Source organism: Bactrocera oleae, chromosome 2 (assembly GCF_042242935.1).
Source record: "Bactrocera oleae isolate idBacOlea1 chromosome 2, idBacOlea1, whole genome shotgun sequence".
NCBI classification, from domain to species: domain Eukaryota; kingdom Metazoa; phylum Arthropoda; class Insecta; order Diptera; family Tephritidae; genus Bactrocera; species Bactrocera oleae.
Window position 1 is genome coordinate 99,269,063 of NC_091536.1, and position 27,727 is coordinate 99,296,789.

The 27,727-nt window shown below is 35.0% G+C and overlaps 1 protein-coding gene across 2 annotated transcripts in view; it reads right to left on the minus strand.

The window, feature by feature from the left end:
• The window catches only part of Octbeta1R (Octopamine beta1 receptor), a 49,639-nt gene continuing 21,912 nt past the window's right edge, over positions 1–27,727 (minus strand). For both annotated transcript variants that reach the window (XM_070106132.1, XM_014232684.3), the window contains exons 2-8: positions 24,671–25,763; positions 16,952–17,149; positions 16,666–16,837; positions 9,879–10,015; positions 7,821–8,003; positions 6,237–6,390; positions 1–3,922 (exon numbers count right to left, since the gene is read on the minus strand). In XM_070106132.1, the coding sequence (XP_069962233.1) occupies positions 3,758–3,922; positions 6,237–6,390; positions 7,821–8,003; positions 9,879–10,015; positions 16,666–16,837; positions 16,952–17,149; positions 24,671–25,362 (1,701 nt within the window). In that variant the 5' untranslated portion in view covers positions 25,363–25,763 and the 3' untranslated portion in view covers positions 1–3,757. The remainder of the gene's footprint in view (positions 3,923–6,236; positions 6,391–7,820; positions 8,004–9,878; positions 10,016–16,665; positions 16,838–16,951; positions 17,150–24,670; positions 25,764–27,727) is intronic.

Below are 27,727 nucleotides of genomic sequence, written 5' to 3' on the forward strand. Positions count from 1 at the left end.
TTCAAAACAATTTCCGATTTATAACAAAAATTTGTTTCACTTTAAGCTCACTAACATGCTATGCCTACATATACATACATGATTACAAATATTACATAATATATTGGAGAATGTTTCTTAAATTGTGAAACATAAATTGCCATCAACAGGCTTAAAGATCATAGCTGATGCTTAATGGGTGGTTCCTGCTTATTGTTCCATCAGATTGTCCAAACTCATTTTACAAATGAACAATGTGAACGTTTGGTATGTATTTGCAAATGTGTGTATTTATGCGAGTTTGCTTAGTTATGGACTGTTTGATACATTTATTCATTTATTTCGTGTATTTATTGTTTTCTCTCAAATAAAAGCTCCAACAACAAGCCCAACACTTTCATGTTTTTATTTAACCAAACTTTTGTTTAATTTTTTGTTTTTGTTTTAAAAAGTGTTTTTGTGGTAGTAAGACGTACTCGTACGTATGTTGACTTGTTCTTCGAAATGTTTTTTTGTTATTGTCAATATTTTTTAGCTCTAGCATTTCGTTTTGTAGTCTTTATTTAAACCTTTACATTGACAACCCTCAGCTCCCTCGACCGCGCAGGTGATATTTATTTTAAGTATTTTTGCAACAGCATCGCAGTTACTTAGATTAAATTTCTACACAGCTAAACACGTATGCAAACGTACATAAGTATGTACATACGTTTTTTGAAGATTGTTGTGAGAACGTAACAGTAGATAATATACCAGTGAACTATAATAAACAAAGGTACAAATATAAGTGTCGAGCAATGTGCGCAAACAACAGTAGAACCTTGTTCTTTTTTATACTCTCGCAACAAATTGCACAGTGTAATAGTTTTGATCAACTAACGGTTGTTGGTATCACCTGAAATTAATCCAGACAATATATAACAAGAAAAAACGTTAGCTTCGGCTGCACCGAGGCTAAAATAACATTCAGATATCTTGTTATATTAGAAAGTTTTCCATAAAAAAAACTTGGTTTTGATTGATCGGTTTGTATGGCAGCTAAGTATATCCTATAATGGTACGATATCGGCGTTCCGACAATTGAGCAGCTTCTTGGTAAGGAAAAGAACGTGTGTAAAATTTTAAATCGATATTACAAAAAACTTAGGGACTAGTTCACGTATATACAGTCAGACAGACAAACTTCGTGACAAACAGAGTACAGTGATCATATCCATATTGTATCGATAACTGTAGATGGGTGGAATCGGAACATTGTCATGTATAGTATATAGGATAACTACACCATGTATAACTTAATACGTATTTAATACATACCGAAAATAAGTGCAATCGCAATATTCGCCCGCCTATTAACGAGAGTATAACATTTTTTTTGGCACGCTATTTTTTTGCATGTTACGAGATCATCTAGTGGTCGGCTGCACACGAACTTATTATCTTCCTTACTTGTATTAATTTTTTTATCATTGATAGACTACACTAGTTGTTTAAGCATTTTCATAATGTTGTTATGCAGTTTCTTCTTCAATCTGTAATCTCCGTACGACTTTGAGAGAGATCTAGTGTGTGCAAAGCAAAGAGATAATTCTCTAAATTATTGAATGAAAGCGCAACTTTTTGAAATTTGTTCGATCATTTTCGTTTTCTTCGTGATGCATTATTCGAACTTCTTGACAAAATCGTATCCGATGCGACGATACAATAAACGTTAAAGGTGTTGTCGGATCTTTATAATCGTTATGTGTTAATTATATCATTGAAACATATATTGGAAACATTTCATTAATTATTTCACCAGCATCAAAAGGTTTTACTCTGGTCAATTAACTTGCCGGTTTATAATATTAAACATAAGTATATAGTACACAATGTTCAATTTATACACATTCCTGTCTAGAACTAGAAATAGTTTTGTCTATTATTTTAAATAGTCTTAGACTGGTATGCTTCTTACCGAAATCACACTCATAAAAGTACTTATAGCAGTTGCCAATCTGCTGACTAGTTGGTCCCACTAGTTGTAAAGTATTTTCTAAGAAAGCAGCATTGCGGGGACGCTATCAGCGGTTATTTGATACTACTGCAAGCATTCATGTAGAAAATTATGTTTGCGTGAGTGCATATGTGTATGTATGAAGGTATGTACTTACATATATTGAGTTGGGGCATTTATATTTATATATCGGTTTTACTACAAATTTCAAAGTGCAAAACTTTTCTTTACTTATTCTTACTTATATTTATTTTTCTTGCTCAAGTTATTTTTATCATTTAATAGCAAAGGATATGTTTACCAGCGCATTCCTACATACAATTATTCGATATTATTTATCTATTCATACTCTTGTAACATGTTGCCCAAAGTACAAAGGTTTTGTTACCTAACGGTTGTTTAGATATATCAAAATGATCAGCAACGCATTGAGTGGCAGGTGTCTACCTACTTGTATACTCACGTCGTCACAGTATGGATATCGTAATTGTTTAAACTTTCAATTGGTAAAATACTGAAAAAATTTCCTTGTTCAACCCGTTACAGTGTCAATGCGTTTGGTTCTGTCAGCTTCAGCATTCACTTGTAATTTTAACTTTCTAGGTCTTTAGACTGACCTAATACCTTAAAGCAACGGTGCGAAAATGAATGAAATCGGGTAAAACTATACCCAGCCCTTAAGCAACAACGCCATAAATATTTTACTTAACGCCAAAGAGGTCTGGCGCTCATTTGAATGAATTAAACTGTAATGAATTATTAGCAGACTAAAGACATTTGACTTCGCGACTAAAATACTTGAGATTCTTTCAAAGTCACTCTTATAACAGAACATTATAGGTTGTATTTCACACTTACTCATCTCTCAATGATGGTTAAGCCGTAAAGTCACTCGAAGAAACGCGCGTGAAAGGATTTTAGGAAACCGTCTAAACCAGACGAGATGAGCAATATAACAAACTATTCTATCGAAATAAGATACTATCTTCTCAAACGTCTTCAAGAGTGTTAACGATAATCAATGAGGTACTATTGATTCTCCAACCATTCTACTCCTCTTGTATACTGGAAATATGTAGGTAAGTAGTCGCGCTGGTGTAAATTGTACTTGCAAAGTTCAGTATTATTTGTTACATACAATTGTTAATTACTTAATTACTAGATACACACAGAGATTAATGTGTATGCCATCATTCAAGAATTTGCTTAACTTATTTTTTCCAAGTTTTTCAAGGCTTTTTCAATTCTGTGGGATTGTCACGATGTTTTATAGTTTTAAACTGTTGTCTCTTATTCTCGTAAACTCACTGTAACTACATTAACCTGCCGATGAAAATATTAATTAATATTTATTACTACAAATACAACACCTAATACTCGCTTATTCATTTTCTTTTATTTTTGCTATTATTATGTTATATTGATATTTTCTATTTTGTTTTGCTTTCTACTTAATTTTTTTTGGTTCTTAATAGCTAAACTTTACAGAGATGGTGGTAAGTATGGTATGTAAGTGTTTTACCTACTTTCGAGTATTTCTCACAACAAACTACACACATCCATGCACATACACCTAAAATGTATTACTATTTTATTAATATTATTGTTTATTTTCGAGCTCCTTTGGTTGCTATTTTTGTTTGGCGGAGTAATTTGGCCTGGTAGCCAGCTTCGTTCATCGTAGGAATTGCCGAGTTCATTTTTACTTTGCTTTCCTCGTCCCTTTCAGTTCAATTTCCTTGGTTGCTTCTTTGGTTCAATTTATTCAACTTTATTACATTTTTAGTTCTGATAGAACGGTTGCAGCTGATTCGATGACGACGTGGCGTATTGACGAGTTCGTATAATGTTCATGTGTATTTCGGAGGAGGCGGTGGAGTTGATGTATGGCGGTAAGTCAGCGCCCGCGCTGACGCGACAATTTATGAGGTCATATGGGCAGCAGGACTGGAAAAAATAATACAATATTATAGCGTACAGTGGCATTACGTGACAAAAGTTGAGGCAGTGTCGGTTGTTGCACCTCACGATTCATATGTTTCTCCCGCATGCAACCGTTTACGCAACGCATACGCCAAGTGACGTTTGAATGCTCATGATCGCAGTTTCTACACAATTTCCGAGTAGTAAATGCACATTTTGATTGTGTATTTTAGAAAATCCTCAAGAAGTTTCAAAATTAATGTGAATAATATATAATCTAATACAAGGTCTTCCACGTGGACTAACCTTCGCGCCCGGAAACTTTCAATTGTCGCTCAGTGTATGCGTGCACCCACCAGAATAGGCAAACAAACTTAAATTGCCGTTATTTATACATTTACATATATATCTATTTATATTAAGCAGACATCAGACATTGTATCCAATATAATATACAATATATATCATATATACATTTTTTTAATTGTTTTGCTGAACCATTCAAAGTACACAGATCCACGCATACTCATATGCACACAGTAATAAGAGATGTAATTGTGAAAAGTGTGTAAAAATCGAATAATAACACAAAATAAACAAGTACAAAGCCGTTGTGCGAAAAGCTTATACTCGCTTATAAACACAACAACATATTTTTTAACAATTTGTGTACACCAACATGCGCATATGGTTGTGTACGTGTAAGTGTGTGGCAGGTGCATGGTGCGAGCTTATTCGCCTGAAAATATGTGAAGTTGAGAGTGCGGTTATATGTTTGTGTGTGCATTGTCACGAATACAAACAGTACTCAACAATAATCAATGCAAAACAAGAAAGTCATATACATAAAGTCTACGATAAATACGATAAAAACGAGGATTAAATTTTGAAGACAAAGGTCGATCAAAAGGTGCGTTAGAATATTGGAAAATATTGAATAAGGCTTCTTTCAAATGCAACACAAATTTGTATGTTTTAAAAATGTCTCGAATTGTTTGCATACCCATTCTTTTGTTTGTAATTAATGTTGTTGTGTCTAGCATTTGGATGGTGAGAGGCAACGTATCAGAAATGTGAATGCCAGCTGCGAGTTGGAAAATTTTGATGAGCTTGATAATTTTCTTAATGTTTTGTTTGATATATTTTTTAAATTATTCTATGCATCTACTTGCACACACAGAAGTGTATTTTGCTTTTGCTTTTTCTTGGAGCTCCCAACCACTGTGTCGCAAATATGTACATACGCACGTATGTATATAAGCATGCACTGGCCATATGTAGAATGGAATTTCAATCGTTTTAATCTCATATCCACGTTAAATATGAGGTGCAGCTTCAGCTATGGCTCAAGGCCACTGAAAGTCTTTAAATATATAAAAAAAATCAAGTAACATTGATCGCTGTTTGTCTTGATAACGCAAATATGTGTAAGCAAGAGGACTATGATCATCAAGTAAATGCTAACAGCTTCGATTCAAAAAGATTGCACAACTGTCTGTGGGATGTTTGAATTTTTAATAAATTTGTAATTTCTTTAAAGGCGACAGAGTAATCTACCCAATTGAAATTCTATAATTCCGCGACACTTCCTTAAAGGAGCACACAAAAAAATGCAAATTTCTACACATCTGTGTACGACTAATAATGATTGATGGAGTTTGTGTCAATAAATATGTCCAATTTCGTTTATGATTGTATACTTGTTTGTTATGTTTAAAAGAAGACAGTAAACACTTTCGATTTCATAAAAAGAATGAAATATTAAAAAAATCTGATTTTAGAAGCCACGCCATAGAAATACATCTCCAGCGTTTTCAAAGTCAAGCGTTTTTCTGAGATCTACATATTGAACTTAAAATCATCTCTCCTTATTAGAACAGCTTACAATCAAAACTTAAGATGTCTTATAACGCTAATAATTAAACGAATTATTTTGTATTCGCAGAGGAGAATTATACTTAAAACTTTGATTTACTAGTGGAACGATAATCTTGTGAAGTTTCACAAGTATGCAAACTTATATCACTGTGGCATGTGCTTATGTCTCGTGCAACATATTATAAAGTCACGGTCCTTTTCAAATGTCAGTGGTCATAAAATGAAGTCTTTTCGGCTAGTTCATTCCGTCAAGAAAGCAAAAATCATATGAAATCACCTTCAATAGAGTATATATTTAAAGAATGTTGCCATATTTTTAGTGAAATGCTCGACTTCAAAAGCATTTCTCTATTAAAAAGTGCCAGTGTTGCTTACAAGCGGCAACAATATATACAATACAATTGTATGTAAATACGCATATGTTAACAATGCGATCTAATCTTCGAAATTCCTGACTTACCTTCAGTGTTTTCTTGAAAGCTCCACGAAAATCACGATTGAAGTAGGCATAAATGATGGGATTCAAAGCCGAATTGAAATAGCCGATCCAAAAGAGTATACCAACAACAATGCGCGGTGTGGTGCAACTGGAGCAAAGTGTGGACGCTAAATACCTGAGAACAAATAACAAACAAATCACATTTGTTGAATTTTGTATAAAAAAAAGGAAGAGCACAAATGCACTAACAAATTTACATAAATTTTTTGAATTATGCAAGAAGATTAAATTATGAAAAACAATGAAACAATTTTTTCGGGCAGAATAAACAGTAAAAAACTTATTTTTGTTCCAGATTCAGCATATCATATATTCCTCAAGATTACACATTACTTTTTTAATTTGAATTTTAACTTTTCTGCTTTTTTCTTCTTTCTATCCCGTAGATCTGTGCACCCCTCTTCTCCCGTAGATCTGTGCACCCCTCTTCTTATGTAATAAAACACCATATTCTAGAGCAAGTTTTAAACTATATTGATTTGGGAGTTAATATGGACCCTAAGCTTAATTTCAGTCTTCATATTGATACCATGGTCTTGAAAGCAAAAGCTGTCCTCAGTTTTGTTAAACGTTGGTCTAAAGAATTTAGAGATCCGTATATTACTAAAACACTTTATACAACTTTGGTTAGGCCTATATTGGAATATGGCTCTGTGGTATGGAACCCTAGCTACCAAATCCATTCTGACAAGTTAGAGTCGGTTCAAAAACAATTTTTACTTTTCGCCTTAGCGCATTTCCGATGGGATGCTAGGGTAAGTCTACCTCCATACACTAGTCGTTTAAAACCTATAAATCTACCTACACTTTCTAGTCGTAGGGAAATGCTTGGCATAATATTCTTAGTGAAACTTTTGAATGGAACTGTTTGCAGTTCTTTTCTCCTGTCTGAAATTAAATTTAATATCTCGGTTCGCCTTTCGAGGCAGTTTAGACCTTTACTGCTAAAATCCTGTAGATCAAATTTTGAACTAAACGAGCCATTCCGCCGTATATGTCATGATTTTAATTCTCATTCCAGCACATTTAACTTATCTGACTCACTTTTCAAAATTAAAAAGACTTTATTGTTTTCTCTTAATAAATGAAAATGTAACAATTTATTATATTGTAACTTTAGATCTTAGCTGTTGAAATTTTTGTTTCTGTAGCTGAGCAGTTTTAGATCTCAACACTTAAAAAACTCTCTTGCCTTTTCTGACTCGGCTAATTCCGCACGTATGCGGATTGCGCCCCTCGCGTCGGTTGGGCGGGAGGAGGGTAATCGTTGGGTTTATTATTATTATTATTATATGGATAGCAGTATATATGTACTTAGATTCAAAGGTACTTCCATATATGCATATGTATTCTATTTCTCGGTCTATTATAGTTTCTACCAAATTCTATCTTTCATAACGGAAATTAATTCTGTTGATTAAGTGTTGACAAAATTTAAATACCAAATCATTTCCACATATATTGAAGCTTGGCCTAAGCGAATTTGAGAAAAGGAACATATTTGTTTGTATTACAGTTAAAACAATTAAGTTTTTTTTCAATTACCATAAGAAAAATGGCGCCCAACAGAGTAGAAAAGCACTCATTATTATTCCTAGCGTACGTGCGGCCTTACGCTCCCGGCGCATTGTTGTAATGGTCGACTGTTCAACTTGGATACTCGGTCGAGGCTTGGGTATTTGGCTAATCTGCAAATGTTTGTCTAGAAGGAGAGCAGCAACTTTGGATCTGAAACGAGGAGAAAAAGGGTAACACACCAGCATTAATGAGTAGTAGAAGAAGAAGGCTCTTCAAAACTACTTAAAAAGAAGTAAGGGATGGCTAAGTTCGGGTGCAGCTGAACATTTAACATTCTTGCAACATGCAAGGATCAAAGTCGGCGAAATATTTATGTTGCGAAAGAACTCAACATTCATTATTCGACGAAAACGTGAATGGATAACAATCAAATTTCATATCTTATTAAATTATATTAAAGGTCATATACTCACTTAATTTTATTAATATATTTTAATCAAGTTAACGAAAGTTAAATTAAAATTATCCTTAAACGGTAAATATGTGATATAACCTTAATCGAAGAGGCTAAATTTAATATATGGATAGGCTAAGTTTTCACCCGATATTATCCATTTTAGCGACAAAGATGCACTGTTATGATTAAAACAGGTATGAGGTCACTCGGAAGTTCAAAAATCATTGTATTAGGTATCTGGCGCTAAGGGAAGCTTTCATCCGATTCAATCTATTTTAACATACAGGCATACTGTTATCAGAGAAGATTTGCTTCGAATTTCAATATCATGTCTCACAGATTGACCGATGTTTTCGATAAAATGTTCGCTGTATAAACGCTGGGGTGCACATATTCGGTATATGGGTGCTTGAACAGTTGTACTTCGATTTTGACAGTTTTTCGTCATAAGGTGGTCTACTTTAAGTGCACTATTTGGGAATGTTTTATCCTGATACATTCATTGTTGCTTGATTTGCATTCTGGAAAGTGAAAGAATCAGATGGAATTTAAAATTCTATTATATAGGAAGTAGGCGTGGTTGTAGTCCGATTTCGCCCATATTCACACTGGGGTATAAAAATGGCAAGATAATAGCCCATACCACATTTAGTCGATATTGGTCGAGTAGGTTCTGAGACATGAACTTTCACTTAAATGTGAGTCGAGCCACGCCCATCGTCTAATTTTTACCCCGGCCCCTATAAAGCTCTCCCATTTGATCTCAGTTGTAAGATTTTATGTTTTTGACGCATTTATTTATTGATATCGCGCTTTTAGTAGTTTTTAACAGTACGGTTATGTGGGGAGTGGGCGGGATTTTCATCCATTTTTACAATGTTGGTATTGGCGCTTAAGGGATTTGTTCGAAGCGAATTTGATTATTATGGCTTGACTGGTTTGGTAGATATGTACATTAAACCTCTTAAAGGGCGGGACCATGCCCACAGGTGCCGCTTACTACTGCGCTTCCCTTTGCTAAATAACAGTTGTATATATTAATTAAATGCTTAGTTATGGCAGTTTATAGATTTTCGTTTAATGGCGTTTATGGGCGTCGCTCCGGTACGATTACTTCGATCTGCGAACTCAATCGCACTTTTTCATTACGATATTTCATTTTTTACTCAAGTTACAGCTTACATGAACAGACGGACGGACGAACGGACAGACGGTAGCCCGGATTTCAACTCGTCTCTTCATCTTGATCAATTATTTATGTATAACCCTATATCTATCTTTATTAGTTTTAGGTGATACAAACAACCGTTAGGTGAACAAAACTATTATACTCTGTAGCAACACACAAACAAAAGATAGAGAGCATTATATCTTTCGTATATAATACGAAATTCAAAACCAATTTTTTAAGAAGGAATCTAAATACATTAACCACTTAACTATTACCGAAGTCATAAGCAGATTGATTGTCAAATTGCATCACTTGCTAATCCAATTGGACACAGAGAGCAATTCCAAAAATAAAATCTAACATTCAACAGAAGGAGTGAGTAACTGAAAACATACAAGTATAACCAAAATATACGAAGTAAGTAAATACTTTCCGGTTTTAGGGATTCAAAACTTACCTGTAGACAAGCCGTTCCTGTCGTACAGCCTCTTGATAAATGCGATAGTACATGAAGACCATTACGAAACCAGGTATCCAGAAACTCATCGAGGAACTAACAATAGCGTAGGCCTTGTTCACTTTAAATTCGCAAATCTGTGCAGAAGATGAGAAGAACCGAACGAATTAAACCCCTTAACAGGAAAAAAAACTTACTGAGAACAGCAAAGAAAATTTTTAAAGGTTTGCAACGTTTGATAACAATGAATACTTGTCACACTCTTTAATATTGCCCAACTAACACCTAACGGTGCTAATTTAGACTAGGTGTTCTCTAAATAAGTACCACATCAAAATTGCTAACTCAAACATCCAACCCAACTTTACAATAAAATAACGTAATTGACAGTGATTTCAGAGAGAATGCGGAACGCAGTGAATAACTGGCAATTTCTTTCGTATCTTGCGCTTATTAAGAGAAAGCGTCGATTTTAATTACTTTCAAGATATTCCAAAAGTTTGTGCGGCATTGCTCACAGCTTCCGAACGCGCCAGTGATTTTGGGTTAGCGATTTTTTGAGAGCTACTCATCCTGTTTGTTTTCTTTCTGTTGAGTCTGTTCTATTTAATTAAGGCGAGCCATTTCGTGGACTGGTTATTTAATTTACTTTAATGAGTGATTTAATTTTACTTATAGCACATAGACAATTTTTGATTAATTTTTAATGTTAAATTTAACACAATTTAAAGTTTCAACCTTTGCTATTATGTAAATAATTCATGGAAGTATATTTCTATTTTTGAATTTTAAATCATATACCTTCATACGTTTATAATACAGTCGTCACAACCGAATGATTGGAGTTCTGGAATTCTGCTCACAGGCTCGTGTGCTAAATGACTGAGCATGTTCTGGCAAAAAGAAAAGCTTCTTATAAACTTGTCACCTCGGAGGATCAGTAAATCCTGAAAACTCTTGGATTTGTCGAATAAAATTATGTGTACCTATGTACCTACTGAAGATATAAAACCCAACTGTCTGTATATATTGTATAATTCTGCATGATAATTTAAATGTCCGTTAATTCTCCAAATTATATGTTATTGTTTTGCTCTATTTCTTCACCTTTCATTGCCTTCGTCGAAAGTGTTTAATCTCTGAGCCGAACAACAAACGTTAAGGTGTTAACTGAATTGTTAAATGAGCAAGTAAAACTGTCAAAATAGTAGAGAGGATAAAGGACAGCAGTATAATCGAAGAGGCGACGGAATCCATATTTTCTAGAAGTGATTAAAATTTTCTTATATTGATCTATCAAAGCCTCTACTCTATTTTAAAATCGAAAGAAATATTTGACCAAAAAATCTTTTCTGCTCCTATCTGTAAAGCAGTTGTTGTTGCTATGCACGTGATGTTGGCTTTTGATGAAATTTGCAATTTTTTCGTCATCAATTTAATCACTTTTGATGGGTGCGTGCAAATTAAATTTGATTTCATTCGCGGAATATGAAAATTTTACGTGACATCAAGGCCAGACTGAATGACTAAAGCAATCGAATGGCCACTAAGCCCGTATCTCTGTTAAGTTGTAGCAACATACACCGTTAATGCTGGATAAATTCACCGACGTTCCGCCCTTCCGTACTTACCGTCCGTATTAAACATAGATATCCATGGCAAGGATGACATGATGCGAGACTCTCTCATTTTCGCTGATTTTTCTGTTATTACCTTTCCCTGATTATTAAAATCAGGGAATTTCGAACAGCTGATGTCAAAAAAGGCGGAATGCCAGAAATAAACCTACTAAAAATAGCTAACAAAAGCAGTGCGAAACGAAATTTCAAGGAACGACACAAATACTTTTGAATAACGTGCAACTAAATTTTACGTTTATTATAAAACCATGATCTTTTATTATGATATGTATTTTTTTATGTTATAGGTATGATTTTTTAAAAATTTTGTAATATAAATACAAGTATATAGGGATGTATATGCGTTATATAGGCCTACTCGGGGACGGAGCACCTAAAAATAATATCGATATGCAAAATATCCACAAGTTTTTTTTATAATACCCAATCTATTTTCGTTCGACAGTGGCATGATTGGCAAATGTTATAAAAAATGTGGGTTTTGACAGCTCTCAAGAGTCTCGCATCATTTCATCCTTGTCCATGGTATTAAACAAAATTTGCCAATAGTTATACCCGAAGCTGCAACGTAAAAGTCAGTTGTTCTCTTTTGTTTTCATTTGACCAATATTGCCATTACTCAATATGTAAACATTGTTTTTCATACATCAAGCTTTTAAGTTATAATTTTTCATGATGTAAAACATCAAAACTAAAATCCGATTATTAAAAATAGTCTACCTATTTAAAAATAATTGCATTCGACACTAATTTTGAGTTATTTTAAGATTATTTCAAATATATTCTTGTTTATTTTTTAATTACTACAACATATCGAGACTGACAACCCTGTGTTTAAGAGAGCAATCAGCTGACTCTTTTCTACGGGAAAAATCCAATTTTAGCGGATATCCTAACGTACAGGTGGTGAGTGTTCATTTACATTGCGCTTTCATAGGATAGGTCAGCTGATTCGGTCTACGGGTTTGCGTCGGTGTCTTCTTACAGCATAAGCCTTTCGGGTTTTTAAATTTACTATTGATCGATTTCATGTGCAACGAAGACAAGAGAGTATCAGCTGAGGTGACAGAAACATTACTCCGCCAAACTTTTCCGCTATTACAAAAACATTGCCATTTGATATCCAATAATATTTTGGTGCATTTTTATATGCACATAGAGAATTTTTCATTCATTTTATTCAACACGGCGGGCGGTAATCAAACGATTGGATCAGTGCCTTTAATACGAAACCGGAAGATATAATCATGAGCGTCGGGCTTTTTAAGCCCACTTATTAGTACGAATCGACCAGTCGATCGTTTGCTTGAATATACATATTTTCAATAAGAAAACTTATTTTGCAAGTGACAATAATGGCAAATAATAGAACGCCAGAAGAAGGGGTATCATCTATCAGGGTGCAAATATCGTATACCTCTTCAGATTTCCGCGCCCACAAAGCGAACGACAGGAGAGCTAACAGGAAGGAAACACTCAACCGAAAGTCTCCTTGCTTGGGCGACTTTTGGTTCTTTTGCAGCAAACATTCATTCATACTTTATAACTTTCACATTCAACTATTTTTTTAGCGCAAGTGGTTGGAATTTTAGTTTGAAATTCGCAACAGTTATCTTCGTACGTTTCTATTTTAAATATTTCAACTAGAGCAATACAACAGGCATCTAAAAGAAATGAAATCAAAGCATAGTACTGGTACTAAAGTCAAAAATGCTCCGCTTTTTTGGTTTGCCACTTAGCGAACCTATTAGAATGATACTTAATGATGTTTTTAATCTAGTTAAGAGTTAAAATACCACTCGCGCTTTAACTGCCTTCATCCTCAGCCATTAACCTAAGCTCGTTCAGAATTTTGCTGATTAAAACATTCTGCAAACGACAAGCGAGTTAATTTTACATTATGAAAAGTTTTAATTGATATCGAAACAATGTAAGCACTGGAAGACTTTAAAGCAAAACTATAACACCACCCACATTGACAAATCGTTCGTCGCAGAGGCAAACAGTTCGATTTCCCGCTGTAAGGGCCTTGGCTGTACCTAGGCTGTTTGGATTTTGGATTGTTTCAAATATTCATTATACTACAATTATGACTTAATTAAACAGAACACCTATTAATAGCTTTTAGATAATTTCATATCCGTTGTGCAGCTTTATCGCGAAACCACGTGTGTGCGTAATTTTGAATTAATTCAAATTCAAATTCACTAATAGGCTGTTTAGTGAACTTTGCTGAGTAATACGAGTATACACAAATTAAAAAAAAACGAGACTCAAAGTAAAAAATTTTTTAATCCCAATTACCGGATTAAACAACAAAAAACGGGAAAAAAGAAAAATAATTATTTATTAATCACACAAATCGGATAAAAATTTTATTTTTATTATAAATTAAAAATTTAAATTATTAAATATATATTTTTAGTCCTAAATACCTGATTGAAACTGACAAAATTTTATTCCCAAGCATATAGTTAAGAGTTAAAAAATATTTGTTTTTGAAATTAACAATTTTTCGTGTTTACGATTTTTTAATTTCTACATCAGCATTAAAAATTGAACATTTAATTTTTATTCCAAAATTTTTGAATAAAAAAATTTGCAACCCTGACAAGCGGTGGCGTTACTCGAAAGTCCACGTACTAATAGAAATGAATACATTCGTAATATTAGAAGAGAGGGACGGTTATCAGTCAGTTCCAATCGCATCCAACAAAGCAAATATTTTGGCTCAATTTAATTGCAATTTAATCAAAATTATGAATTGAGAATATTATGGTAAAAAGTCAGGCATTGTTATTGTGGGTATAACTGACCACCAGCTCAAGAATGGACCTCAGGAGGTATTGGGAATTAAAATTAAATGCATATAACATTTATTTTTATAAAGGCATAAGAAGCAAAACTTCGTCAAGAGAAACAACTTTATGGTAATACATGTGAAATGCCTCGGGCTACCAACAGTTTCATTTGAAATAATACACACACTGAAACACCCGTGCACAAGTATATCCCCATACATGACAATGAAGATTACTAAGCATATATATACACACACACGCAAACAGTCAACAGGATGTCGACGCCGCATTTTGACACGCTGCGGAAGTCAACCAAGCTAATTATTATTTCACAATGCCATTTGCAATTACTATGCTCTTAGTAGTCGGCAGTTAGTGAGGCAAGTGCTGTGCATGTTTAGGTTGATAGGGCTATAGGCCGCTAGGTCGGTTGCAGTGTGGAGGTACATAATCAATTTAAATGGCAAACAAAGGAAACACAATTTCATCTAAAGGACCATCCATAATGGCGCATACATCAATATCGAAGTACAATGAAAGTGAGATTTAATATGAATTTAAGTTTGCTTGAAGGTTCCATATCTGTCATTATGTCTGAAATACAATATTGTGCACACACTGCCGCATACCTGTGTCATCCAGGGGTAAAATATACACTTACGAATTGGCAAACCCACTACAGTCTCCCAGAAATGATGACCCTACTGCCTTACAGCGAATAAATGCATACAAACATAAGAACATATGCTAACGCAATTAAATTCAAATGTTATTCTGAGACACTTCTTGTGACAGGCTACTTGACAAGTGAAATTCAAGGTGAATGCATTAGACTGCTAGTATGAGTCAACTGCAAACTTTGTAATCGAATTTACAATAACATAAATTTCGTTATTGACAGAGAAGAAAAAGTTGGAACACCCATCCTCAATCAAGAATAAGGCATTTAAAATTTCATTATTTTCGATACTCTTTACATTCTTGATTATATGAGTCAATCAATGGTTTTAATAAGCTAACATTCAATATTATTGTGTATATATGGTGTATTGTGAGTCAACAATTTATAATAGTGTTCACCTAAAAGCTGAACTATTTGTTGCCCAAATAGAGGAGATTATTGATTTAATCACACTTATCCGACCTTTTGCTTGTGCTACTCGAATAAAAATTGGCATCTCTTCAACTGAAGTTAATTTGGACTCAAGTCAAAGCAATTTTTTTTATAAATGTTTTTACAAAAGGATAAGATCACACCAATACTATGGATATGGTCGAATCCTCAATAAAGCACCTTTTGGTATACATACATATGTATACATCTGTAAAATTCACTGTTTGTACTTAAGCACCAAAGCAAAGCAGGAGAGCTTCGCCATCGACATGTATATGTCCGTACATGTGTCCTACAAATAAAGAAGGAACTATTTGAATGATAGATATTATTTCAATATGTTGCATCTATATTGTATACGGACTGCGTTGAAGTATTGAGACAATATAGAGTTTCAGTCAGGAAGCTCTCCGTTTTTGTCTGAATTATTACAGAGTTTGCTTGTTAATGTACAGCAAGTATGTGCATGTAATGTAAATATGAATATATAATGCATACATTTTAACAAGCATAACGCACTTAAGCGGTAATGGCGCTACAGCAAGGCAGGATGACGGAAAATCACATTTGGAGCGAAAAATACGGAAAACGCGGAAAATTGACATTAAGCAACTTACTCGTGCACGTTAAGAACATAAAAGGCATAAATAATTTTATAGTCGTAGACTTTATATCAAGTATATTTATGTGTAGGTATATATACCCTACAGAAAATTCATCTAATTCATAGAATATTTCTCATAAGTTCATGGCTTTTCCAGAGTTTTCGGTGTTATTTCAAATTAAAAACTAGCTAAGTTCGATTTATGACCCATCGATGTGTCCTAAAAGTCAGTAATTTTTAGAAGGTCATCTAATAACTTTGTGGCTATTTAGGTAAACTCAGTTTGGCGAGAGGCGGTCTCCTCGTGTGTATTGGTTTTTAGCTCATATACTCTTTAAAGCCATTCTCCAGTGAGTGATGTGCTAAGATTGTTTGCAAGAAAAATCTAACTCATAAATATAAATGTCAAATTCCGTTACATATGAGACACCTGCATCAACGCTTCTTTTACCAAATAACCCATTCATGCAAGGGCTGACGGCAGGCAGCTGCAACATCGCAGAACCGTCAATCCTTCGTTACGCTTTACAATTTCGTACTCACATTTCATGCTCTCTTGCTTATCTTTCTTTCACACAGGTTTACTCGTATAAGTACGTTTATAAAATAGGCAATGAGTACTACTTACGTGTGGATTGCTTTTTAAATATTTCCAATTTTCCTCCGTCGTGTACCAGCCTGAGCAAATCGGTAGAAATGAGAGAAGCGCGGGCAACAGCCACACCATTAAGAGCATAAAGTACACACGCCCCTGCGTCATAATCAGTGGATAATCGAGCGGTTGAACAATCGCAAAATATCTGCAATGCAAGTAATTTCTAATAGTCTCGCAAAATAGTATTCTAATTCTAAACATAACCCTCAAAAACAAATCCATACGTAAGCGTTTTTGCGAACTGATTATTTCTACTTACCGATCCACGGATATGCAGCAGAGATGCATAATACTCGCCGTTGAGAAGTAAACATCGAAACTGTTCCACACATCGCACATTACGGCGCCGAACATCCATTTCCCGGTAATCTCGACGGAAGCGTTGAATGTCATGGCGCACAGGGCCACCAACATATCAGCCACGGCCAATGAAACCACAAAGTAATTCGTGATAATACTATGGATCGAACGCAAAAGCAAAACAAAATAATGGATCAGCAAAATGAAGATAAAATTTTAAACTTCCGAAAATTTGTGGTAAATTTTCAAGTACAGCTGTTTATTTGAGGAAATTTATTACTTTAACTGGAAGCGCGAAATAGAATTTTTTGGAATGCGGTAAAGCATTAAATAAATTCCCAATATGAGTATATAGTTATATACCATTAAAGTTGGATTCATCTACATTTAAATTTTATCAGCTTATTTATAATCAGATTTCGTAGATCAAATCTTAGCTCGAACAACATACTACCATTGCAGACCAATGAATATTTACACTTCCACTTGCTTGTGCTTTTGTAGGACACCTGTCTGCCCCGATTCGCCTTTATGAATTTATAGTATGAATAGACAAGTGATAGGAGAAACATATAGACAAGTCTAACAAAATACAAGAACTAGCAAAACATTTTGCCTTGAATGCAAACCGTTGGTTGGAACGTTTTCTTTTTGTTTTTGCTAGCTAAAGTTTACCAAGTGAAGAAAATGTGTATTTGTGTCCTGAAAATTACTTAATGAATATATTGTATATGTCAGTATATCTGCGCATCAGATTTATTTTCCTTCTGAGTTTGCTACAAGAATAACGGTTCACAATCAGCAGACTCTCATGGAAAGTTTTGCTTTTATACTCTTGCAAAATATTGCTACCGAGTAAAATAGTTTTGTTTACCTAACGGTTGTTTGTATCACCTATAAATAATCGAGTTAGATACAGGGTTATGTATATATAAATGATCAGGATGACGAGACGAGTTGAATTCGGGTGCGTGTCTGTCCGTGCAAGCTGTAACTTCAGTAAGAATTGAGAAATCGTTATGAAACTTTGTACATGTGTACTCGGGCAAAAAAGAAAGGACGAGTTGTAGAAAATGGGCGTGGCCCCGCCATTTAATAGGTTTAATGCACATATCTCTTAAACTATTAAAGCTATAATAACCACTACTAAAGGCGCGATAAATCATCATCATCATTTCATCTTACGCTCAAAAATTGTCGAAATCTGACTATGACTTTTCAAGAAAATATCGGTCAATCTGGAAACATTTTTCTTTGTCAAAAATGGGAGAGAAACATGACATATTTGAGAAGACAAAATTTACCTCCCAAATTGTTTCAAAGATATAGGATTCTGATTGCAATTAAAATCTTCTTTGAGGCGCTGCCGGCACAGAATGAGTACAGACTGGTACAGGAATAATTTTAATGCTGACCTAAACTATACAGATTACATTGGAAAGTGACAAAACATAATTAAATTTGCAAGCATTAATATAAATAATAAAAAATGTGCATCTGCTGGAGGACAATTAAGAAAGTTCTGTAAAATTTCAACAATTAAAATCAAGTAATTTAACTAATTAAGCGAATAGTAGTTCCAAATCCTAGTGTGGGTATACATTAGCTACAACATGTTATTTAAACTAATTAAAGCCATAAACCTTATGTAGCCTCTGCCTCACAAATTCTTTAATATCGTGTCATCATTTATTAATGGTATTTGTAATTTGCCATTTTTATTCACGCAACCCGAAAATAAATACCTGGATCATCCACACACATACTTGTATGGTCTTCTACGTGTGCTTTGTATGTGTGTAAGCATTTGAGTAGGAATTATTACTAATTAAGCTTAATTTCCCATTTCTGCTTGACGGCGTGCTTCTTGCTTGGCTTACTTTCTCGGCGCCGTGAGCACCACGTCGTTACGGGAAGGTTAAGTACGAGCATTCTGATGTAAATGGAGCAACAGCGAAATGCTGCTCAACCAAATATACTGTGGCAAAAAAGTTTGGGTAACAGGATAAGCCATAAGAGCTGCTATTTAACTTGTCCGTCCTCTATCATGAAGCACGCTTGTTCGCGTTAATGCGGTGCCTGGGAGTTACATTTCCATTCGACTCTGTCTTCCCACCATTTTTTGCTGTTTTACACTACGTTCAGTCTGTATGCCGCCCGCTTGCCAATTCCCAACGTCACATTAAATCTGTATTCAAATGTCACATTGCCAAATGACACAAGGTACACGAGCTCGGCTATGTCAATGCAGACACAACTCCTCCTCAGGCAGCGACCGCCAAAGCAGTTAATACTTTGTTGCGCACGCCTACAAAACGCCTATTATATAAGTATGTGATGCGCATACCTGAGGGTATGCTTATTACATATGAAAGTGTGCAAGATCTTCTAATAGCTTTAAAGTCACCTTTCGGGCTAACAAAGATTTGTATGCCTTCTAGCCATATACTTTTATAAGATCAAATACTATCGCAACAATAATACCGCTGGAACCCGAACGGGATTAAAGACAGAATTCACATAAAAAGAACGGAATGACAGCGAATTCAACATTTACATTTACATTTCTACTTGTTTAATTTATTCTCGACTGCGCCCATCCGCCCTCTGTGCTTGCTTGCTTACCATATACATATCCCATATATCTACGTCTGTGTGTCGGTATGTTTGCGTGCCGTTATCGACGTGAAATTTTAATATCAGTTCAGAAAATTGACAAATTGCTAACGGTAAACAGAGAACAAAAAGGAAATTAGAATAAAACCAATTGGAGTGAAAGTGTAGTGGAAAAGGTGTTATCAGCAGACGGTTACCGGTGCGTATGAGTAATCAAATGTTGATACAGCAAATACTCAAGCGGAGTGGCATTAAATTACGTGACTATGCGTTGTAAAGCTCACGAATTGAAATAAAATCACCTTAATGTGTATTTTCTGCTTGGATTGTTCAACATAACGAAGCTTTGCCCACACGACTCCAACTTTTGAAGCCGCGTTCACCTTTGTTAATGCTTTCGATTTCAATATTATAGTATTCACTCACGAGTAATGAATTATGTTGTATACTAAGTGCACAAATGTCATATTATGGTACCAAGAAGAAAATTAGTTTTAAATAGTAATTAACAATATTTTTCTCTTTTTATGGAAATTCTAGTAAACAATCTGTAATTTGTAAAAGTTTAGGCGGAAAGTTGGCCCAACCGATGCTTTTTTGTTGGATTTTAATTGAAAAAGATGCAAAAGAATACAGTACAAGCCTTAATATTATAAAATAAAAATGAGGATCGAACAAATTTTGAATTGCCTTCATTTTATTTGACATGGAAATAATCACGATGATTGTACATTTTTGGCAAGAAGAAACTTCCAGTATTTTATTTAGCTATAAAGAAGCAATTTACCTCATAAGCATACAGTCACAAAGTGATATTTAATTTGACAGTAAGGAACATTTAAGTCACTTGTTTAAATTCTGAAAAGAGAAAATTCGTTTCATTAGCTCCTGCAAAAGGGCTTAGATACACCGTAATCCAGGCCTTGTATTTCCATTCAGTTTAGCTTTAAGCGTACACACATACCCACACAAACAGCGTGCGAGTGTTTATCCTTATAGACAGCGCAATTGTAAATTTCATTAGTTGTCACTTCTTATGAACATATGGTATTTGCAGTGCTTACTGGAAAGAGAACTCAAATCGAGGTTTGCGTAATTTGCCAATGGTTTTACAAATAAGCGGTTATTTACTGGCGCGCAAAAGTGACTACGCGTGATGGCAATAACAGCAGCACTGGCAACATTAGCAAAAACAAAAAAATCCAATAACGGCAATCAATAAGCGACAGTTTCCACCAGCTTAATGACTTAATCAGACAATATTTCAATGTAGCACCAAATGAGTTCTTAAAATTTGACAAACGTCATTCTCTGCACCGAACTCCCCGAACTTCGGAAGACGGAAATTTTGATATTTCAATTCATTTGATGCTGGTTTCGTCTGTTCTTCATTATGTTTTACCTTTTCTCCTGTCCAACTGGTTGTGTTCATTCAAAAATATTACGCCTCATTTTATACTCTTGCAACAAGTTGCTACAGAGTACAATAGTTTTGTTCACCTAACGGTTTTTTGTATCACCTAAAAATAATCGAGTTATATAAAGGGTTATAAAGGATGATTTTTTTCGAGGTATAGAACTTTAAGTTGGCATTACTGTTCAAGATGGCGACCGATTTAACAGCTGTCAATTGTTTTATTCTTAGCATAGATAAAATGATCCGAAACTCCTCTCTTTGCCTTCTGAGAGAGCTCATGAACTTTCAGTGCTGCCAAGAAAAACCACGAGTTCATGAGCTACAAAACTAATGACCATCAAAACAATGAACTACCACTAAGAATCCCGCAGAAATAAATTGCGAAATCAGTGGGTAATTTGTGAGATCAAATTTTTTGTTGAATTTTACGTATATACTGTATATATATACTTGTATGTATATTTGTCGATTTAGCCATGTCCATCTATCTGTCCATCTGCATATCCGAGTACTAGACCCGCAGTGTTTGAGGTATCGATTTGAAATTTTACATACGTCCTTTTCTTGCCAAGAAGCAGCACATATCTCGTATGCCACCAATGTCAGATCATTATGAAATAAAGCTGCCATAAAATTGATCGACGAATATAACGACACATTAATTTTCTTGATTCCGAAATGTCGGCAACGTTTTATGACATTTTCAAAATTATATGCCGAATGTGTCTTACAAACAATTTTATTATAGTATAATAATAAATTGTTATTTTTTGTTGAATTTGCAACCTTCAGGGTAGACCATTTAAAAAAAAAAATGTGGAAAACGGTTGGCCTCAAGGGTCATCCCTGCAACTTCCCGCTAATTTCATACGTTAACGTTCAAGTTTCGCTTTTTTCACTGCTTTTAGCGGGAAGTTAAAAATTGTATAATGTAAATAGTATTAGTGCATATATATAGTATATTTTTAATCTTTATTTAAAGAGTTTTAATATAGTTTTGTTTTTAAGAAAGAGCGGGTATTTTCTCGCAGAGTATTGTTTTGCTTAGCAGTACCAATTGTCAACGTATATACTTATTTTGGTTAGAATTCCCAGCAAATGTTATGTAAACTTTGACTTCCGAATAAATTATCAAAAGATATTTGTTAATTGAGTATATAAAAAAGAAATAAGGATCATATTTAGGTTATTTAAAACTTGTGTGTTTTTCAATATTAAAATATTTTGTTAAATTTAGTTTTAAAAGTAAATTTTGAAAAACTTTTGTGATTAAAATATACACGTACATATATTTAGACGTCATATAGGATATCTAGCTTGTTAAACTAATTTTAAATATGTATATTTTTCTGGAAAATGGAAAACGAAAAATACCCAAGAAATACATTAAAAAATCTCAAAACTTATTTCTTTCCTTAATGGCACCACTGTCAAATGTTATAAAAAATGTGGACTTTGACAGCGCTCTATCGAATCAAAGAGTTCGGATCATTTTATCCATGATTCTATGCTTGCAAATAGGGCAACATGGCACACATCTCGTGTTACAATCGATTTATTGAAAGACAAGTTTGGTGCACGCCTAATTTCACGTTTTGGATCTGTGAATTGGCCTTCAAGATCTTGTGATTTAACACCGCTAGACTACTTTTTGTGGGGTTATGTAAATTCATTGGCTTCAACGCTTAACCATTTGAAGGACAACATTCGCCGTGTTATTGCCGATATACGGCCACAAATCTTGGAAAAAGTCATCGTAAATTGGACGTCCGGATTGGACTACATCCGAGCCAGCCGTGGCAGTTATATGCCAGAAATCATATTTAAAATGTAATGCCACAAGATTATCTTCCGGATAAATAAAATTCATGTCTATCGAACAATCCATCGTTGTTTTATTGCAATTTAAAATTATATACCTCTAAAATAACACCCTTTATATTTTATTTTGACTGTTCTAAGACCCGAGATGCCATAAATCACAGGCACTTTTTGTGCAAAGTTTAATCCGAATATATTATATATTAGTTCTTGATTTGTGTACTGTACAGTGAAAGAATCATATGGAATTTAATATTGTGCTATATGGAAAGTAGACAAGGTAGTCCGATTTCGCCCATTTTCACACAACGATATACGAATATCATAGTAGGGCGGGGCTATAATTCGATTTCATCCATTTTCACACTTTCGGTAGGGGTTCTTAAACATTAAACATTTTGTCTTAACCAATTTGGTTGTGGCACCGCCCACTTTTAGACGAAATCCTACAAGTACATCTCAGGAACTACTCGACCAATTTCAACCAAATTTGGTGTTACTCAAACATTCCTATTAGACACTGCAAAAATGGGATCGGATGACAACCACGCCTAATTCCCATATAACAAACTTATAAATTCTGTCCGATTCTTTTACTTAACAGTTTACAAATCAAACATCAACAACGTTATCAGGATAAACTTTGCACAAATAGTGCCTTCAAGGTACTTCATCTTTCTACTACTGCATTCCCATGTACCAAATTACAATTTTATATCTTAATTTAGTGCTTAGTTATGGAAATTTATAGGTTTTCGATTAATGGAGATTGGAGGGCGTGGCAGTGGTGCGATTACGTCCATTTTCAAAATCTGTCTTTTTTGCAAAGAAACATATCTACAAACTTTCAATACGATATCTCACTTTTTACTCTAGTTACAGCTTGCATGGACAGACGGACGGACACCCAGATTTCAACTCGTCTTGTCATTCTAATCATTTATATATGCATAACCCTATATCTAACTCGGAGAGGTGATGAAAACAACCGTTAGGTGAATAAAACTACTATTATACTCTGTAGCAATATGTTACAAGAGTATAAATATAATATATTTATATTATGTATCCATATGGATTCATACATATATGTACATGGATTTATTTAGTACCTGTTTGCTTATATTTAGCTTGGCAATATAACTTTTTATACAATCGGAGCGACTGTACAAAATATGTGAGCGGCCAAGTTGGTAATTTTCTGTAACACTGTATTCTTTAAATGCATTAAGCACGTACACTAGTTAACATTTTAGTAATCGTTAAGAAAAACATGAGCGCGGCCATCATGATGCATACGCAACTAAATTACTCCCGTAGAGAACAGCATATGTATGTTGCTTGGCTACCTACACACATATTATGAATTATAAAATGTTTCCCACAAGGAGAGGATAGGAGAATAATGCCAGTGTTCACGAGTGTATAAAGTGTATTTTTCACAAGTAATCTTAGTCTTCGTCCCATTCTCCCCATTTGTCTGCATTTAATCTGGCACCATAATTAGAGGGATCAATTTCATTCAATATTTTCACTGATCATTATGGACAAATTAAAATCAGCAAAAGAATATCTGGGTATATATGGGGTGATATAATAAAGATATCGCTGATCTTTAGTCAGGAAAAAACCTTATGCATGAATTTATTTTGTATTTTTTTTTTGTTTTTCTTAGCCCACATGTTTTTAAGTAATAATTCATCTTAAACTCGAATAAAAGTCCACGATTAAGATTTAATGAGTTAATAGAACAATACTACCACTCGGCCTACTCCCTTCGCCTATGCTCTTTCACTTTCACACTTTCTAAGAAGGAATACTCACCGCAATTTCCGATGCCGCATAACGGACACAATCACGAGCACATTGCCGAGTATGGCAGCGAGTATAATGAGTATAATAATGCAACATTTGAAGATGACAAATGCTAAGTGTGTCGACCATTCGGGTGTTGATGCAGACGCAGTCGTCAACGTCGACGTCACGGCGGACGCTAACGAGTCGTTGAATGCTTTCGCCGCTGCAGACCCGGCAGCTGTCACTGCCGATTTTATAGGAACTAAATTGCCGCCACTATTTACACTCCCAAGGCCGGACCGACTGTCTGTGCCCTTACCGCCACCACTACCATTGCCGCCTTCATCATTAAGCAACACACTCGCCATGAAACTCAAATACTTCGGTTGATCTCCCTGCAAGGGTGGCGTAGGTGTTGCAACAACAACAGGAGCAATATTGCCAATGTGCTTTTCCAAAGTAATTGCGGCTTTTGTGGCCGTCTCTTCGCCAGAATCCGCACCGGCGATAATTCTTAAGTACTCGTCGTTCATGTTGCTGACCGCCGCCGCCGCTGCTGCCACAGCAGCCACATTCCCTGAGAAGGCCACAGGCAGTACGAACATGGCGACGGTGAACAAAACTAGAGTTTTAGTGTTCGTCGCTGCCATCACCGTTATTGTGCTCGCAGTTATTTTCGCAAAGTGGTTGGCACTTGTTGTGGCTAATGATTGTGGCATTGCGTCTTTGGCGTTGATTGTATTGGTGGTTGGTTCTCGCCTGAGTTAGTCTTGATGTTTGTTGCTTTTGTTTCTGTTGGCATTAACAGCATTGACGGCATACGCGCTCATTGTGTACGTAATTTAAATAGTGATTGGGGGAAACCTTACGTCCATGTGCTTTGAAACCGAACGGGCTTAATAAACGGCAGCAAAGGCGGCCTTCTTGTGTACCAACGCATGGTTGCGCTATTTGAAGACACCGCTACTTTGGTGGTTTCTGGGGCAACAATACAAATTGCTCCCTTAACTATGCTGAGGCTTTTTGACTTATAACATAATTATTGTTGTTGTTGTCTTTTTGTAGTCACTATAATTTCTGAGTTAGATTAACAATGGTCGATAAGCCATTTGAGGCGTTCCTGAAAATAAAATAGATACCTTTATTGTACTTTATATGTGTGTATGTGTGAACGAATGCAAAGCCATTACTCGTGCCTAAACAAAGAAGGTACGCACGAAATGTCCGTATCCCGGCTGAAATTAGAAAACTTATTTTTAGCCTAAAAATTGGTCGGAACCTCAAATAGTATTTTGTCGGCTCATCACATCTACGCGTACAGTGGCATTAATATATTCGAACGGCCTGCTCAAGTACTATGCAACAACCCACTTATGAGTCTATTTAAATAGTGATAAAATTGAAACCACTGTGAAGCAAGATTTACAAGAAGTTTTAAAATTACTGAAATACATTTTTGCATGTTGAGCTGCTTTTTGAGAAATCCTTTAAAATTACGAGGGATATGTATGTACTTAAATGAGTAAACTGGTCTGGAAAAATGTAACTGGGTGCACAATTCAACCAAGTAAAAGCAAGTTTGCTTCAAGGCATGACCGAAAACAAATCTGGAGCAAAATCAGACCCACCATCACCATTTATATGATACATCAAAACAATTTAAAAGAAAGTTAATTAATATTAAAAAGATACCATTTTGGGATATAAAGCTTATATTGAAAACTGGCAAATAATATAATGCTCTAATCAATGTTTATTAATGTCATATCATCCCGGGTTGCCTGCTCACAGATCCATGTACTACTTTTTGAACAAACAAAACCAGCAAAGCCACACCACACATCAACAAAGGCATCATTCGAAAATAATGCGTCTAGGTACAGATACAGCCTGACTTGCCTGTACTTAAGTTGAGCTTAAGCAAAGAAGTGGGTCCCCTATGAAAACATCCTTCCATTAGGTATGCAAATAAGTAGAATAAGCACTCATATTTTAAACCTTGCCTTTGAGAATTAATAAAACATATCTCTAGTTATTTACGAGAATATTTATTTATTCATACTCACTTGTATTTCTACATGTGTTTATATATATTTATGTATCTAAATGGAAGAGACTGCCCTTTGTAAATCGTCGACAAAGAAGTGAGAGAGCCAAAAAAGTTTACGAGGAGATATGGAAGTGTGTGGCATATTCATAGGAGCAAACATCCAACTCAATTCACTCTATTGTATATTTATCTACGTTAGTAGCATCTACATATGTGCCATTTATATAAAAAGAAGAATATTCACACGCCATAGATTTCCAGCGGAATTCCGCTTGAATCAATGAACCAGCGCACTTGACATTGTTCTTGACAACGGTTCTAGCCAAACCAACCGCAACGGTGACGCCAATTGCAAGTACGATTTTGGCTTGCACTCCTCATAACGATACGCCCTGATTTATTGCAAAAAACAGCTGTTGAGCTTCTTAACTCCCGACTAGTTGAACTTACAAAAGAATGTGGAGTGAGGATTAGGAACTCAAACGGTATCATTTGATATATTATGGTAGTGGCCATTTGAAATAAGTGGGCAAACTCTTTTTAGAGCGCAGGGTCTTGATGGAGAGTTTTTTTCAACGTTTTCATTTAATAAGCAGGATAAATATTTCTTACTATAATCGGAGCTTAAGCTAGCGAAGGGCGTCTGCTTCTAAACAAAACTTTAACTATAAATAGAACGAAGAAGAACCGCTGTAATTATTACTGTCGCCCAAAAAAAAGCTTAGCCCCGGAGTCCATTTCAAATTGCACAACAATAACTTCAGACACAAATAGATATTCCGACATTAAGGAATTGAATTTGCGTTAATTGGCTAATATTTGTCGAAAAATGAAAAATGGTTTAGGGCAGACAACAAATGGCGAATGCCCCAAGTGTACATTTATACAAACGCATATGGGTACCCAGTTTGAAACGGCGGAAGCCAAAAAGCGTTCAAACACAGGCGAAGCAATTCGCCTTGTTTAACTGAACTTCACGCCATCGAACGAAAATGGGTCCATTGTGTATGTAGAACCACTTACGCGAAGCCTGA